The following is an 18171-nucleotide window of genomic DNA, read 5'->3' on the forward strand; positions in this document are numbered from 1 at the left end:
AAATTGGAATATGGACAGTAGAGTAGCTAAAGTATTGTATTAATGTTACATTTACTGCAGTTCATTACTGTCAGTATATGAGAATATCCCTATTCTTAGGAAATAGGCGTAAAGTGCCAGGGTACATACTCTCAAATGGCTCAGAAAACTGTGTGTGGGGGAAAGAAAGAACAAATGATAAAGCAAATGGAGCAAAATGAATTGGAGGATAGGATATATGGAGTCATTTGTACTAGTGTTATTCTTGCGAACTTTCTATAAGTTTGAAGTTGTTTCCAAATAAAAAATTTTAAGCAAAGGAACTAAAATCGGACTATAAGTACATATTTTCTTTCCCTTTTGAAGACAACAAAGTCAGTCAGTAAATATGTGTTGAGAAAACAACAGCATGCATTAATCAAGGCACTGGGGATACAGTAGTGTATAAGAAAAATGGAATATATGCTGTCAACATGTTAAATTCTAGTTGGGGAAGATGAAAAACACATAAAATAATAATTTTAAATAGTGATAATGCCTTGAGGAAGATAAATGTGGATAAAACAGACAGTGAATGTACTGCTTTAGTTAAGGTGGTCAGAGATGGCCTTTCTAAAGAATGTCATTCCAGTTGAGACGTGAACAAAGAAGGAAGCAGCTATGCAGGTATTTGGGGAAACAATCCAAATGTCCATCAGCTGACAATGAATAAACCAATGTAGGAACATACAATGGAATATTACTCAGCCATAAGATGGAATGAAGTACTGATACATGCTACAACATGTAAGAGTCTCTTAAACTTTATGCTAAGTGAAAGGAGACAGTCATAAAAGGCCATATATTGTATTCCTTTTGTATGAAATGTTCCAAATAGGCAAATCCATAGAGAGACAAAGTAAATTAGTGCTTGCCTGAGACTGGGGAAAGGGATAAGGTGTGTCTACTAATTGGTATAATTTCTTCATTTAGCGTGATAAAAACATTCTAGAATTACAGTGGTGATGGTTGGACAGCCTTGTGAAATATACTAAAAACAACTGAATTGTACACACTTTAAATGGATGAATTTAAGATCTGTGAACTACACTCATTCAAGCTGTTTAAAAAAAGAAGCAGGTAATAGATAATGGAAAAGTGGTCAATAGCCTGGAATATGAAAAGGTCCAAGAGTATGGCCATGAGATTGATAAGGCTGAGGAATAGCAAAATATCCTTACAGCTAAAAAAGGTCACAGAACTTGAGACCAGTTTTGTTGGATGAGTCATCTCAGGGATTCTGAAGTTACCAAGAATGTTAACATATGACTGACAAACTCAATGTTAGTGTCTTTGAGAACAAGGAAAATGACAAAACACTTACTAATTGAATTATCTGTAGCAAATGCTGCATCTTGGGCTGCCATCTCGGGCTTTTCCCTGTTCATCAGCAAAAGCATTCTAAGAATATTTATGCATGTATTCATACATCACACACCTCAGTAATCAAATGCATCTCTCTAAATGTAACGTGTTTAGAGGCATGGTCAAATGAAGAACTTTTCCATTTAATATTTATATTTCTCTTATTTAGTTTGTTTAAAACAGTAATTCTTAACTGATTTTACAATGGCCAGAAATTTGCAATATGTGTTGAAAAATTATAAAATTTTAAAAACCAAGCTAAATGCATTAAATATAATCTAAATATTAACTTAGGCATATTACATTCTTAAAGGAAAGCAAATCTAAGTTGTCAAAGAATAAAACAAGTGAAGCTAAGGTGTCACAACTGCTAAGGGGCTGCTATTGTTTCATTTGTCACTATTTCTGATAGTGACTCCTTCAAAGGAGATTGCATCATGAGATGTTGTGAGTGATATGTAAGAACAACTCTATGTAATGAGAGAAGAAACGGTAAATTTAAAGTATGTGAAAATAATCCAATAGAGAAGAAAAATATGTCCCCTTAGTTCAGATTGCAATCTGACTGAGCCGTTGGGATCAGTAACACAAGCTGTCTCATTCCCATGGCATCAAGCTGACTCTCAGAAAGAGGACTGCTTTCTGGTCTTGCATCTAGTTTGCTATGGTAGTCCTAGGACTACAAAACATGACAGTAAAATCACTCCTACAAGTTTTCCCCGGAAATTCATGAATGAAAAAGGCTTGTCAAAGGATTTCTACTTGTCTATACATTCTGTCTGCCCCAACCTCAACCCAAGCAATACTGTGTATTGTGAAAAAGGAAAACTAGATTTTTTTTGAAAGGTAAGTAATTATATGGGTAGAACTGCTGCTAATGAGTTCTAGAACATTCCAAAATAAAAAAAAAAATAATAATGCTTTTGGTTTAACTTTGAGTTTTTGCTATCCTGTTTCTAACATCTGTTATTTCTTATTAAAGCAGACATAGAACGGGAATTTTTTTTTTATATTTAAGACACTTGACTTTCTATAGTTAATGATTATTTATTTCAAGCAGTTTTAAAACATTTATTACAAATAGCTTTATGTTATTAAATATTCACACTGTGAAGTTTTGAGGAACTCTCAAAAGCTTGTGTACAACTCCTTATTATTGCTAAAGAAAACCAAAGGTAAGAACAAAATTATCTCTGCACAACAAATAACAACTTCCTTGCAGTCCCAGAAAGACTCAGCATACATCACGGACAAAAGTAAATATGTTATGAGATAATGGCTAATTATGATTTGCTGTGCCACAGATGGTTTTGCACTGCCACTTGAGCCTACATCAAGTCTGTCCCCCATGGCAACAAGAAAAAAAAAGGTGGGGGAAGGGAGGGTGCAGTGCGAGAATTCCGAGATTAATCACGGAAAGTAAATTGCTATCTCTGTAACAATAACAATGTGGAGGTGTTGTTTCTTTATTTAATAGACAAAAGGGAGAAAATAAATGGCAAAAACTGCAAAGTTGAATTCAACCCCCCCAAAATTGAGGGATATAGAAGTAGAAATGCAAAAGAAGGTAGAATAAAGAGAAAGAGATAAAATAAGAACGCTCTTCCAGGGATCAGCATTTTCCATCACCTCAAGAAATATTCCTTCAAAAATGTAAAGGCAATTTGCTTGCAAGAACAGAAAAACATTGGTATCAGGAATTTGGAACAAATGATTAAGTGCATATAAACTCATGGTTTCTGACTTCAGTGGCATGTCCTCAGTGCCTCAGTGCTATTCAACAATCATTTTCTTAAGCTCAGATTAGTGGTTTTCATAAGCATTAGCTAGGGAGCTTTCGAAAATATTCATGCATAGATCCCACCCTTAGATATTCTGATATAATTGGTCCAAGTGTAACACAAACAATGGAATTTTTTAAAGTTCCCCAGGTAATTCTGGTGGGTACCTAAGGCTGAGAATCATTATCTGATTACAATCTAGGGGTCAGCAAACTTTCTGGGAGGTAAAGGGGACAAGTTATTTGGTAAATAATTTAGGCTTTGTGGGCCATAAGGGCTCTGTTGCAACTATTCAGCTCTGCTGTTGCAGTGCAAAAGCAGTCATAGACAATAAGCAAATGAATGGGTGTGGCTGCGTTCCAACAAAACTTTATTTTCATAAACAGGTAGTGGGCTGGATTTGACCCATGGCCTTAGCTTACCTACTCCTGTTTATTAAACTGTTTCCATTCCCCTTGCCCAAAACAGTTGTTCCCACCCCTGTTTACCTATGGTTAACCCCATACCTTTGACTTTCAGTAGGTGACCTCTTATTCTACTTTAATGGAAAAATGCAGATCATCTGGTAGAAAATTCTTCTACTTCCTTGTCTATTACTTATAGACTCAGTAAACCTATGTCTGCATCTGTCCCCATCTCTTTGTCTCCTATTAGAGATTCAGTGTCCCTTCTTTTCAAGATGAATGTAATTCTTTCACTTATACTTAATTCCATCACCCTTCCATCTCTTCTGCAGCTCTACTCCATAAAGAATACCATTTCTTATGTCTGTAATCACTCCCTTTCTATTCGTTCATTTCTTTTACTTAACAAATATGTTCAAGTGACATCCTTAACCAAAGAATCCTCAGTCTTCCTCAACCCTGTGTTCTGCCCTAAATACACACCCACCCTTCCCTTCCCTTCCCTTAGAAATTCTATACCTGTTGCCTCTACTTCCTCTCATCCCATTTACTCCTCAAGCCACTAGAATCTGGCTTCTGTTCCCAATATTCCACTGAAACTGCTTTTGTTAAGATCACCCACAACATATGAAACATTTCACATCCCTGACTCTTCTTAAAACTCCTTCCCCATTTAGCTTTTGCAATACCATTATATCTGCCATAATTAGTTATTCTTCCTCTGCTGGTCACTTTCATGCTGTTATTTTCTAATATTATTTGACAGGCTCTCTCCTCTTCTTATGCTACATATTTTCATAACTATTTCCATGGCATGGACTGCTACCTACATGTGATAACTCCCGAGTTTTATTTCTAGTTCACGTCCCTTTCTCAAGTGCTAGGTTCATATTTTCAAATATCCCTTGAAAGCTATACTCAGGTATCTTCCTCAAATCTGCTTTTTCTCGCTTTATTCCCATTTGGTTAATAGCTTCACCATCAGCCCAAATGCCAGAGGCGAAATTCCCCCTCTCCCTCATGAGGCCTGATAATCCACTGAGCACTTCTGTGAAGATTGTTTTTTTTTTAATTCTCTACCTGAAGACACCTCATTCTCATCTGTACAGTGAATGGCAACCATACATGTTTAACCATGTATGGTGGCCCTGCTTTCCTTCCAAATCCAATCAGCCACCAAATCCTGATGATTCTACCTCTAAAATATCTCAGCAATCCATCTCCTTTTAGCCATTCCCACGGCAACTGCTTTTTAAGCAGACTGTAGTCATCCCTCCCCAATTTTTTTTTTAACTTGCCCACATCAGTAGCCCCTTACCTCCTTTGCTTACTTTTGCTTTCTCTTTAGGTCATTGTCCTGTTCTGTTTTCTCTTTGCTAAGAGGCACTTTGCAAAATTGCATATAGTATTTCTGTAGTAGAAGTGCCATGGTTTTATGAAAGGGAAGAGTGATCCTTCCTCTTTGGTTGCTGTCTCTTCTTGATGAAACATGATATTTCATTAAGCTTTTGATCTCAGCAATATAAGTTGCTGAAGTTATTAGGATAGAACCCCATCCTAAGTAATCTGGGCACCACACTTTAAATAAGATGACAACAAAATGAAGTGCCCACTGAGGATGGTGATCAACTTGGTGAACGGATTCCCAGCCACAATTAATAAGGAGTAATTGGAAGAACTGGAAAATTAATTCTAAAGAGGATTCTTATTTATTTCCTGGAGCAGACTAATTTGGATATTCTTTCCATATATGAACTCCAGGATCATCAAGCAGGCATATTTCCTCCTTAACAAAAACATAGTTCCTTTTCTCTAATAGAAACCCTTACTTAAGGCTTCTTTTTTCTTAATAGGAAATACATACAAGGTGTGCCACATTTGGGTGTATATTGGCCCACCCATCATGGAAAGTAAGTTCACCAATCTATAGTCCTCATTTCCCTGGGAAGCCTTTCTAGAAATGAGCTCACATTGACATTTACCAGTTTGCTGGAATAATGATTAATTCGAATGGTAGGCTATGCATTTTCAATATTGGTTCCTTAAGTGTAGTGCTGAATGCCCTAATTTTCTTGAGTGGGGGCACCTGACATATAACCCAAGTTAAATAATTTTCCACATTCTTACTTAAATATTATTTCCAAAAGTACATTCTTCAATTGTGATGTTGCAAGATTTGCATTTAGTCAGCTTTTCTCATCAGGGCACCATAACGGTGACTGCAACCCACTAAAATTCTGGATGATTTATCAGTAATTATTTCATATGATATCTGGCATGTGCTTTCTCAAAAGTATGCCCAGTATATTCCGTTTCCTTATCATGCCTTCACAATATTTTCAGACAGCGCCTATTTTATTAAAAAACCTACCTTTGTATCTGGTCCTGTTGAGGCAGTCTGTTGATCTAAAGGAAATTACTTAAAATCCTTCATTATTAAATTATCTTACCTTAGCACACAAATCTAAAATAAAATCCCCTTTCCTATCTTTTAGAGTAGCACTCTAGTAATAAAGTGACGTATTTCATGAACTTTGCCATAAAATCACATTTTTCATTTAGTAAAAAGAGCAAACCCCCATATTTATTAAGCAACCAGACTGCTGAAATTGCCTGATAGGAAAACTGATAGTGACCAGGGTTTGAGGTATATGCTGATAATTATCTTTTTTTCATAATCTTTTCTCATCATATGAAACAAACTACCTGATTTACCAAATAAACAGGCCCTCTGTGGCCTTACTCTATTCCCACCTTTCCCATCTTGGCCTCTGCAAAACAGGGTTATGATATGGTTTCCACCATATCTGCCAAGAGTCTTCCTGCACACCTGGCTTTGAAAGAAATTCAGGAAACAAGCGAGCAAGAGTGGTTAAAGGTAGTGTTTCACTTGAAGTTTGAGGAACAGATTTCTATTGTCATACTAACAACCTGCTTCAAGACTCGCTAGTAAGAAGTTCGACAAGCAATTTTCTCCATTTTAAACATTCTTTTCCTTTATTAAAATACATGAATTCAAAACAAAGATTTAAAAAATATTCATATATTACGCTGGGCATGGTGGCTCACGCCTGTAATCCCAGCAACTTGGGAGGCCATGGCAGGCGGATCATTCGAGACCAGGAGTTCGAGACCAGCCTGGCCAACATGGTGAAACCCATCTCTGCTAAAAATATGGAGTGTCACCACGGCACTCCAGCCTGGGCCACAAAGCAAGACTCTATCTCAAATTAATTAATTAATTAATTAAATTAAAAATTCATATATCAAATAGTCTCCTATAATCTGAAACTAGATCTGCCAATAAGAATAAAATCTTAACCCTAATACTGTATCATTTTGCTTATATCTAAATGTTAACATTTTTTTAAAGTTTAATTTGGCCCCATGTTCCATATTGAATTGTAGTCTACATTGTTTATACATTCATCTGAGGAAAAAGTTCCATTTTTCATTCTGTTCACTCCAAAGTTACAAGAAAAAGACAAGCAGGAATTTATAGGTAAGGAAAGGTTAAATAGTGCTTATATTTAAAGCAGAAGCAATCAGAAATCCTGTTCAATTAAACTGAAGATAAGAAATAGAACTCTAGAAACCCTTCAAGAACTGGTTTTCATGTCCTCGAGTTGATCTGAGGGAGAGATCTCATTATGTTTTTTTTAGGAGTAAATCTGGATAAATATATGTTCAACTGAGTTATAGAAATGACTTTGTTTCCCACAGCTGCAAAGCAAGGCAGCAAGAGAGACCATTATATGCTACATAAAATGACCCAAATGACACTGCATTAAAAATATGTTCCGTGAATCTTTGATTATATACTAAAATGCTTGCTTCAAATAATTGATTAGTAATAGATATATTTTTCACAGAAAGTTAATCTGTCCTTTCAATGAAATATTTCCATCAACATTCTTCTCCTCATCACAGAAATCTGTAATGATAACACATATAAAGCACATTTTCTTTCATATTGGATGAAAACTAGAATAGTCAAAACATGCACACAGTCAAAGGCTTACCGAGGTGTACAAGTATCCCTCGCTGTTCATTGCCAAGTATAGCTTGGTTTGAACTCCTTGGATAGCCACCACTCGCAGACCCACAGGGATGAGGTTAAACAGAGCTGAAATTAAAAAAGAAAATGAAAACAATGTTACAATTCTGAATTTCAGAACTTTTCAATGTTTCCAGCAGGACTGTCTGGTCCTCCAAAAGTAGTGTGTAGTTGGTGAGGGTATGCATATATGTCTGTTTATGTATACATGCATACACATACAGACCCCCACAAACACACCCACACATACCCCGAGGCAGACAGATAGGTCTGATTCTACCTTTTAGTGTATTTAATTTCATGGTTGCAGCCAGATAACTGGAGCTGTAACTACATATTATTTAACAGCCTGGAGAAAATGGAAGGCTTTGGTCACAATTTCATGGCTTTTACAGTGTTGGAGGTGGGGAACCTTGATGCTTCTGGAAAGATACAGTCCCAAGAATTGTTCTGTACATTAAATGGTGTCATTCTCAACAAATTAAGGTTTTAAACTGCTCCCCAAGATAACTGCTGAAATTCTCACAGTCATATTTAAAATCTACCTGTTGGGTAGAGAGTCCTAGACTTTTAGAAGAGTCCAATGCCCTCATCTAAATTATCTGTGTTATTCCATATACAGGAACTCCAAAATAAATTCAGGTCTTGTAAAAAGAAAACGTCATTTTGTAGTCCTATGTTTCCAAAGTAGTATTTCCTTTTTTTATTTTTTGAGACGGAGTTTCGCTCTTGTTTCCCAGGCTGGAGTGCAATGGCGTGATCTTGGCTCACCGCAACCTCCACCTCCTGGGTTCAAGTGATTCTCCTGTCTTAGCCTCCCTAGTGGCTGGGATTACAAGCGTGTGCCACCACGCCCGGCTAATTTTGTATTTTTAGTAGAGATGGGGTTTCTCCATGTTGGTCAGGCTGGTCTCGAACTCCTGACCTCAGGTGATCTGCCTGCCTCGGCCTCCCAAAGTGCTAGGATTACAGGCGTGAGCCACCATGCCCGGCTTCAGAGTAGTATTTCTTAAAGGACCAACATTTTCCAAGATTAGAGTTGAGAGGGCTCCTAGCTTTTAGTCTCCAAGAACAAAGGACATAGGAATAAAAATAATGAACTTGAAAGGGTTTATTTTATTATTTTATTATTATTATTTTAGCAAAATAGTTGCAAGTGGGCAGCCAGTTGGTGCCAGTGAGGACTTCATTTCTCCATTTGAAGATCTGACTGCGTGAAACTTACACCCAGGCTTTCCTCACAACCACACACCACTCACTGGAGACAACTAGTGGGTGTCCTCCCACTACCAGCTGTCTACTCCCTCCCACACTGTGAATAAAAATAAAACAGTACATTTTTAAAACGTAGTGCTTGCCACACACATCTTTTGAAAATAGCCTGTGCACCTTTCTCTCAGGAGTCGTAGACCAATGTTGACAATTTTGCCTTGTTTTGTAAGTTTATTGAGGATAATAAATCAGTCTGTTATGGTTTCTGTGAACAAGAATGTAAAGGAGTCACCCTGTGGGTAAGAATAGTTTTTCTGGGATCGTTTATCTCTGTGCATATACATTCTGCTGCAGTAGGTGGGGTAACATGGATGAGAAATACTAATGAAGAACTAAATATTCCTTGGTGAGCCTACAACGTATCGTTCCCTTAAAACAAGGGTGTTACCAAGAAGGAGCTGGGACATATTGTACAGTTCAAAAGACAAGTGTTCCTACCACATGCCACTGATGGCACTTCATTCAATACTCATCAAATTAAAAGCTGTGCCCTTCTGTTATGTGAGGTAAAGGAATGTAATTGCACAGATTGCAAGCCAAGATCTCATGCTATATTTGACAATGCAATACACAGGCAAGAAGTCTGACATCTCTGAGCATGTCATGTGTTTGTCATATCCCTTTCTGTTGACGATGTCTTGTTCACAGCAGGTGTTCAACACCCATTTGTGGATTGATAGCAATCTGTATGGTGAAAATATGATACTATGTTTTTGAAAAGTAAGAGACCATAATCCCATTTATATAAAAGCTCATACTTGAAAAATTCTGAGATCTAAAAAGCTAAACCAAAACTTCCAATATGGGGTTGGTTTAAAAGCCATATCACTACATACCACTTGACAACTATAATATCAGTATATGTTTGACACCTAGTTTAGTCATAGTAATAAATGACAGAGAATGATAAATGAAATTCAGAATTATTTATAGAACTTCATTTTTTTAAATAATATTCTGAACTTTCTTAGTTCTCTTAATGCAGCTTAAAACAAGCACAAGAAAGAAACAGAGAGAGATTTTAAAAAACTGATTTGATTTTCACCGTGTTCTCCAATCACTCTGACTCAGGTTTTAACGAGCAATGAAATGTCTAAATTTCAAACATCAGACAACAGAAGGAGGAAGAGAAGAAAAAAACATCAGCAGTACATTCTTGTGATTATTTAATCTTGAATAATGGTATTAACTATATAGCAAAACTATGTACTTTTCACTATGTACTTTAAATTTCCATGAAGCCTGATTAAAAAACAAAAAACATCACCCCAAAATAAAAACTTGATGAGAGTAGCGAATCTAGAGATTGACTGATCATACTACTACGATCTTTTCATTTCTTTAAACAATCAAGATAGATCATAAACTGGGTTGGTTTAAAATATGTCTAAAGGGACAGTCTGCCCAGATAAAAATGCAAAGAAATTATATCAGGGGTGAGCTTAAACCAAATAAATATCTTCCTATGTACTTTTGTTTCTCTATATCTGGTACCTTTCCTCATGGATTTAAGATATTATTTTGATCAGGATAAAAACACTATAAATATGAGAAGAAAACAGTTGACTTCATTTATGTATTTAAAACACATTCATTAAATACCTAAAATCTCTTCTTCCATTTCAGTGAAAGTTCTGAAGAAGCTTTTAAAACATAAATGTGCCTGTGTTTCTTGTTTGTTCTCTGTTATGTCTGCATAAAAACAAACACCTTCTATTTGAAGGGCCACTTCATCAGAGCCATGCACCTAGTTGGCACCCAGTGTTTGCTGAAGGCAACACTGAAGCCATGCTTCTTCATCAGTTGGCCAAGGTCAATTTCTCAAAAGAGAATAATTAATAAAAGTATATATTAATGTAGGCTGGAAAGGCAACATGTTGAACTGATAATGCTACCATGAGTTTGAAGAGAAAGGGAAAACTAGTCTTTTAAAATGTCCTTCCTTGCACCCAGGGCAGACATAATAAAACTACTGCCATGGAATGTCTATCATCTTTTCCTTTTCAAGGGAAAATACATAATGTATAATGGCTGATTTCCTCATGATGAGATTTTATTGAACTGACATTTATCATTGTAATAAATCTACATAAGGTAAGGTTAAATGCATAATATCAAACATATGTTTTCAGAAATGGATATATCTGGATAAATGTGCACTGATTTATCATGACATTGCTTACTATGTCTGAATAAAAATAACGCAATTCAATCAAATTAATGAGAAAATATGCTGAAAATAATGAAGGTTAATAAAAATAAGAAGAGTAAGAAAAATATAAACAAAGTATCACGAATACATATTAGGGAAATATTATATACATGAGTGATAGTTGAAAAAAACAGCTTGTATTCTCGTTATGCACAATTAAACAATTAATACCAATAAAACGGCTTGGTTTTAAGGAAGAAAAGAATAAATTTGGATGGCTGGCCTTCACGATATGTCAGTTTAATCATTAAACCTTCTTGTTTCGTGATGGCTTATGCCCCACAATATCCTCAATGGCAAAGCTAAGCTAACTCACTAGCTTCTGGTCACTCTTAACATCAGGAGCAGATCCAAGCTCTACTGACTTGCTATTTCTATTGAGATACTTTCCATTTGTATGCATCATGGTATGACAATACTTACCTTTAGTTGACTTACCTCTCTATTTTAATCTGCCTAAATACAGATTCCTGTTATCAGGCTATGTTCTTTATTGCTCTTTCAATATCATTAGTAGTACACAGAAATGCCATGCATATCAGTCAGTTATAAGACAACCAAAGGCAGAAGCTATGCATATGTAGGAACTGAAGAGTAAAACCTACTGTATGATTTAAAGCTCCACAGTAAGAAATGGAGCCTTGATATATGTGTGTGTGGTGTGTGTGTGTATCTCTTAAAATGATTACTTAGAATGTGATCTTGATGAATTTGGTATATTGCTGTTAATAGGACACAGCACATGAATTACCTATTTTTTTTATTTCTTTTCAGGAAACACATGTGAACACCAGACCCAAAATATTTCTTCTCTGATTTGTACCCGGAGATGTTAAAAAGGGGAAAGAAACGTGACTGGATAGGCTCACTGGCAGCTAATCACGAACTTGCCTTTAATAATGCTCAACAGACCCATTTTCCTGAGGCACTCTGGAAAGCAGGGCAGCTTACATCCCCTAATCCCTTCACCAAATATCAATTTGCACAATAACTTATGGGAATGTTTCATTGCAGATGATCACTATGCACTAATGTCTGTTATTTGATTACACTAAAGCCCTCTAGTTACACTTGCCTAATAGTTTCAAATAGAAGACTATGCATAAAACAACAACTAGGATTCACTATAAAACTTTAATATCACAACAGTGACATAAAACTTTTGAAAAACAGTGAAGAACCATTCAGTATGAGGTTTTTTTCATCCTCCATACCAACAAAGCTTTCTTCAATGGTAATTAAAAGTGACTTCCTCTCGAGGTTATAGATCAGCCATCAGCCCACGAAGCATTCCTAAAAGGTGGGAAACTCTTTACACTTATTGAGACCTTCATCAATGGCATTGCTGTAGCCATACATCTCTTAAAAAGCTGCAGAGTATACTGCTTAGCATTCAGACCTACTTTCCTTGGCTATTTTCTCAGCCGACAATTGGAATATTAATGCGAAATTATCAAAGGGTTTGAGAGAAATTCAGTAGAAATTGGAGAAAACAAAAAAAATTGTGAGAACTAAGTGTTTTAGCCTTGTGGAACATTTAATAAGTCTCCAGAAATCTGCAAATTGCAAGAAAACATCAATTATCATTGAAGAGAAGCCTGCACTATTTGTGGGTTTATATTTTTATTACTCCTAATAAATAAAACATGTAATTAAAGGTTACGTAACATCTTGGAATCACCTTCTTTCAGTAATTAGAAATAAAACTTAATTATTTTTTATGTGTTTCTTTTTTTAGGCTCACCATTATAGTCTCCAATTTGGTCTTAAACCACGGTTAAAAAGAAAGAACTAAAAGAAATCCCTTTACCCACCTGTGGAAGTATCTCAATGTTAAAATTCCACTAGTCTCAGAGTTATCAGTGTGTGTGTGGAGCAGGGAGCAGAAGTGAAAGCTTGTAATGATGAATTTTCATGGTATGAAACCACTCCTCTTTCTTGGGTTAAGACCGGTTCTTAAGAGTAGAGATAACATGCTATTTCTGGATCAGTGTGTGGGTGAGTAAATTTTCTGTGGGAAAAAAAGTAATAAAATCCAAAGGATAGCCATAAATCTATCTAGATTTCCATGGAGATGACATTTGGATTATTCTTCAGAGGGTGTCAACATTATTTGCCCTAGTTTACTATCTTAGATAGACTCATATTCAACTTCCTTTAGGTTAACTGTGTAAACAGGATTATGTAGTGGGAATATATTTTGCATTTAATTCAGGATTTAGGAAAGCGTATTTATTTTTAAAATAAATAAAAACAGAATGTTAACAATATGCTGGCATATACTATTTATTTTGCAGTCACTTACTGTAAGTGCTGTCCTCATCTTTGGTGCCATCAATGGTTCCATCCGCCTGCAGCTGTAAGTGGTAGCCTTGTCGGCTGTATAGCTTGGTAACTATACCCTTAAGCTGAGGCTCTGCAAAGAGAACAATGATTTGGATCAATTGATAAATAGTGCCTATGCAGTTGAAAAGACTCGGAATTTCAATTTCTAATTTCATTTACAAATCTTAATGGAAAAAGTCAAACTACACTTTTAAAGAATCTGGAAGAAAGAAAACAAATTCCGAGTTTCAGAATAAATTTTCTAACTAAAGAAACATTTTATTTCTACCTGGAAACGTTGGTAAAGCTTCTGAAAGTGTCTATAGTTTCTGATAATCTGTCCTTTGGTTTACAGAGTGGAACTCTATCTCATTGAGTATTTGTAATGGGTTGGCAAATGGCTATTCTGCCTTTTGAAATTGTGCTACTTTTCATGTGAAAGGAAAAGGAGAAATACAAAGATAATTCAGAGTTGTTTGCCAACTGACCAAGGACCAAAAACCCACTAGCAAAGATTTCCTTCAGAATGACCACAATTTGAATAAATAATCTCCTTTATTCTAAGAAGGTAGAAAATGCATAAATAACGTGGAACCCCATTAAGGAAACTGTATTTGGAAAATTGAGCCTTTTATACCAAAAAAGGGAGGAGGGAGATACAACCACCATTAACAAATCTTGTCATATTAATTATCATTAGTGAAAATGTGTGTGAAAAGAGCAGGGTTTTTGTTGGTAGGAAGGAAAAAATCAGTGCATACTAATTTTTCAAATTTCATATCAGAAGTATGATTATCAAAAATATGAGTTCTTAATTAAAATGATTTTCAATTATGAATAACCATAGATTAATCAAGTGTCTAATTTACCAATAACAGCCATGTTATCCAAAATTTTCTTTTACTGAATATAGACACCTGTGCTGAAATAATATTTATGTGATTATTCGAGCCACATAAGCATGCTTTGCAACCACTTAAGCCTTTTTGAAACAAGCCTAATTTACAGTTAGTGCATTAAAAACTTTGTGCAAACAGAAAACGTTATGTCTGCTTTTCCATCCCAGGGTGTAGCACACATAAACGGAGAAATAACAGATCGGTGAGTCTTACTTTTTTGTAATATTTATCTAGTAAAAGGTAGAAAAGAGTGTAAAAGATTCATTTGGTTAAGAATGGCAAACAAACTGCATGCTCCCCTGAAGGTCTACCTTGACGCAACCTGACACCTAGAGCTGAATTTCCAGTCGCTGGAATATCGCGCTACTCCTACCACTGAAAATGTTCAAAAGCACCACAATCTGGGTATGAGTTTAAATTCCCTCTTCAACACCGCATTTTAGTAGCATGTAACCAATTATACTAGTCTAACCAAATCTCTCAGCTCTTTGCAACAAGGTTCTAGAAATCCCCCCTCCCCCCGCCCCAGCAAACATTTCGAAGCTGCACCACAAGTCAAGTCTGTCCCAAAAAGCTTAAAAGTAATCAAAGAAACGCAATGCCTAGACAGCAGAAGACCACATCCCTTGGAGGTGGAAGCTGGAGGGGAAGGGTCTGAGGCAGAGATAAAGGCAAGAGAGGGATTCCCCAGGCTCTCCTGGGGCGGGAGGATGGTGTCTGCCCAGCTCTGCGCCTGCAATTTCGACACCATACATATCATAGCCATGTCTGGGTCACGCCTGCCCAGGGCCCACCGGGCATGCACATCTGTGACATGTCCGAAGCTGAGGGCAAGCCTCCCAGGGCAGAGTATGCCCCCAGGCTCTGCGCCTGTCCCAGGGCAGTTGCAATGCAGCAAGCGTGTTACTGTTACGGAGGCAAGAAAGCCATCGCCTTCCCACGCACGCACACAGGCTAGGTGGCCTCTTCTGCACAAGATGGGCCACCAACAAACTCACCGATGCTACATACCTGCTCCCCACCGCCCCCACCTCACTCGTAAAGTATGGGGAAAAGAAAGCAAAAACCCTTTCCGACCTGGTCTTCTTCTGCGCCTCTTCTTGGAGCCGAAGAGTTTGACCCGGGAAAAGACATTTAACTTGTTTTTGTCGCAGCTGGTCTTGCCTTTGCTGGGGCTGCTGACACACTTGCAGGCGTTGGATTTCTCGCGCTCGCGGGCTTGCCTCTTCTGACGGATGAGCGAGCTGGCGATAGCCGCCGCCATGGCCACGACGCCCACCACCACCGCTTCTTTTGCTGCCCCTCTCTGGGTTCGCCTCCTCCTCCTTCTCCTCCGCTGCTCGTCCGCTGTCTCCCGACTTCGCCGCTTTGGTCTCCTTAGCCTGCGTTTGCCCGGGCTTCTCCGCACTCGGGCTTCAGCCAAGGAGGGGGCTCAGCATGCCGTCCGAGCTCCTCCGGCGGCGGTCCGGCTCCCGCGCGGGCTGCTGGCTGCCTGGGTCGGAGTCGACGCCACAGCCCCGGGCCGGGATCGCGGGCGAGACTGGCAGGCGGAGGCAGAACTGCGCGACTGCGTGCGGTCGGCCCCTGCGCCCGGCGGACACTGTGCAAGTCCAAGTGGCTCGGGTCGGAGTTTCGCGGCACCCCCCACCCTGTGCCGCGCGGAGGGGGCCAGAGGAGGGAGGCGGGCGGAGGGAGTGAGCGCGGGCGGGAGAGAGGCCGGGAGCTCGGGCGGCCGGAGGGAGGAGGGAGGAGGCAGCGCGCGGGGGAGCGCGCCCTCGCCCTGGCCCCTCCGAGTCTTCGACTAGTCCTTGCAACTTCTTGGCGTGATAATCGGGAAAAGTTGGCCCGTGCCAGGTTTCCGACAGGGATCAAACAGGTAATGGCCTCGCATCTTCGCTGTTGCTGCTGCTCTGGGCGCGGCACAGTCGCAGCACAGGAATTCAGCCGCCGCAGGCACCCTCCGGAACAGCGCGACAGCCTCCTTGCAGCCCCCTCCCGCGACGGCCCCTCCCTCCCGGGGCTGAGCCCGTAGGCTCGGAGCCGCAGGCCGCCCCTCCCACTCCCACCCCCACCCCCACCCCCACCCCCACCCCCACCCCCACCCCCACCCCCCGAGTCCCCAGCCGGCCGTTCCGGCTAACACCTGTAGGGGCTTCCGCACTGCTCCAATCGTCCAAATCCTTCTCCCCTCCTTTTCCCGAAAGGAGCTTCGGGAGGAAGCAGTGATGGAGGAGGAACTGGGATGAGGTAGTTGGGCTGATGGAGCGGGGGTTTGCTCGGCATTGGGGGATGGCGTGGTGGGGGTGTTTCCTTAGTGTTTGAGCTGACCAGATTGTGCTCGGGCTGGAGCCCCTCAGAAGTTCGCCAGATCCCTGCCTCAGGCTTGGACGCACCAACAACCCGGAGAACCCTCACCCACACGCGCAGAGGTATTTTGCTTGGCGACACTTGTAGCCATTCAGGAGAGGAGGCCAGAGTCCCCAGACGGGTTCAGCCCCAGCGGTAGCAGCAGCAGCAGCAGACACTGCAGAGCTGCGCCCGCACACCACGCTGCCACCCAGTGGTTTTTGCTGACTTTTCATTTCAAGCAAATTTGTAGGGTCCAAAACCTGTTTTTCCTCTGCGCCCCCTTATCTGTCCGCTCAGATTTGGGATTCAAGCAGAGAGCTTGGGTCGTGTACCATAAGCATTACGTATTTGGGAAATGCAGAGTCGAACCTCTCTATTTAAGCTGTGGCCCATCTCTAATCTCCTAACTTATTTTTTTCTGCTCCTCCAAAGTCAGGCAGCCTCCCTCCCTCCAATTCAGGAACCAGTCTGGCTTTTTGCTGGCCTCACTCTATTAACAAGTTCTGTCCTCTCCCTGTGTTATATTTTATTCTGGAGGAAAAGAAAGAAGAGGTTTTGAGGCCAGAAATGCAGCAAAGAGAAATGGCCTATCTACATCCCTACCTTCAAACAGACACAATTATTTGACTATTTTACTTGATTTCTGAGGCCAAATAGGAAGCAAAATAGAGCAGCTCTACTACCTGGCAGCCCTACATCGTCTTTACGGGACTCCTACATGGCACCCCCATCACCTCTTTTCAGAACTAATGTAGATGCAAAACCAGATGCTCAGCTTATCTTCAGACTCCCAGCCCTTTTTTCCTTGCCTGACCACCCAACAAACAAGCTCGGACTCAGCAACACTGAAATGCTTTCAGGCTTCTTAGCCCATAAGAGCTGAATCACCGGACCCTTCTGTAGATTCCATTGCTTCACAGGGGAAGCTGTTGCTACCCTTCCTTCCACTTCTCTCCAATCTTGAAATGTCTCTTGCTCCATCAGAAGCACCACTGTGTGTCTGCAAGGCAGACTGGGGTAAAGGTTGCAGTGGGTTGAGACTGATAGTTACAGGAGAATGATGCCAAAGGGTCTGACATTTTCTACCTACTCTTTTGTGCTTTTGGCTTTCCCAAATGAAAAGGGAGGACAAGGTAGACGAGAGTTTTAACACCTCAAGTCTATTCAAGTATCCACTTCTTTAAAATGTGATTCATAGGGAAAAATAAATCCCTGATGAATGACTGACTGATATTGATTCTGAAGAGTAGGAGGCCATTTCCTAGTCCAAAATGTATGTGATTGTTGTTTAAATTCCAGATACCATGAAGGGAAATATCTTACATAAAGAGGGGTCAGGAGAAGCTTTGATCAAGCCCACATATTTGGGGTGGGTGATGAACAGGTACAAGGTCTCTGCTTATTCTCTGCATGTTTTTACCTTCTGCCAAGCACCAACCCCCAAGGGCCTTTTGTTCCTACTCTCATTTCTCTCTTGGGATCCTGACCC

General features: G+C 39.6%; 1 protein-coding gene and 1 long non-coding RNA gene across 5 annotated transcripts in view; one reads left to right on the top strand and one right to left on the bottom strand.

Moving 5' to 3' along the window:
• The window catches only part of LOC129053081 (uncharacterized), a 139224-nt gene extending 126439 nt beyond the window's left edge, over positions 1–12785 (top strand). Inside the window, exon 3 of the long non-coding RNA XR_010138936.1 lies at positions 11884–12785. This is a non-coding gene — a long non-coding RNA (uncharacterized LOC129053081). The remainder of the gene's footprint in view (positions 1–11883) is intronic.
• Positions 1–18171, bottom strand: part of FGF13 (fibroblast growth factor 13) — a 592158-nt gene that overhangs the window by 65323 nt on the left and 508664 nt on the right. For 3 of the 4 annotated variants that reach the window (XM_009235319.3, XM_054544113.1, XM_054544114.2), the window contains 2 exons: positions 13415–13525; positions 7591–7694 (listed from right to left, as the gene is read on the bottom strand). In XM_009235319.3, coding sequence (XP_009233594.2) covers positions 7591–7694; positions 13415–13525 — 215 coding nt within the window. Of the gene's footprint in view, positions 1–7590; positions 7695–13414; positions 13526–15410; positions 15624–18171 lie in introns of those variants that run through there. The other variant, NM_001135296.1, reaches the window with a different exon arrangement.

The sequence above is a fragment of the Pongo abelii genome, chromosome X (genome assembly GCF_028885655.2).
Source record: "Pongo abelii isolate AG06213 chromosome X, NHGRI_mPonAbe1-v2.0_pri, whole genome shotgun sequence".
Classification (NCBI taxonomy): domain Eukaryota; kingdom Metazoa; phylum Chordata; class Mammalia; order Primates; family Hominidae; genus Pongo; species Pongo abelii.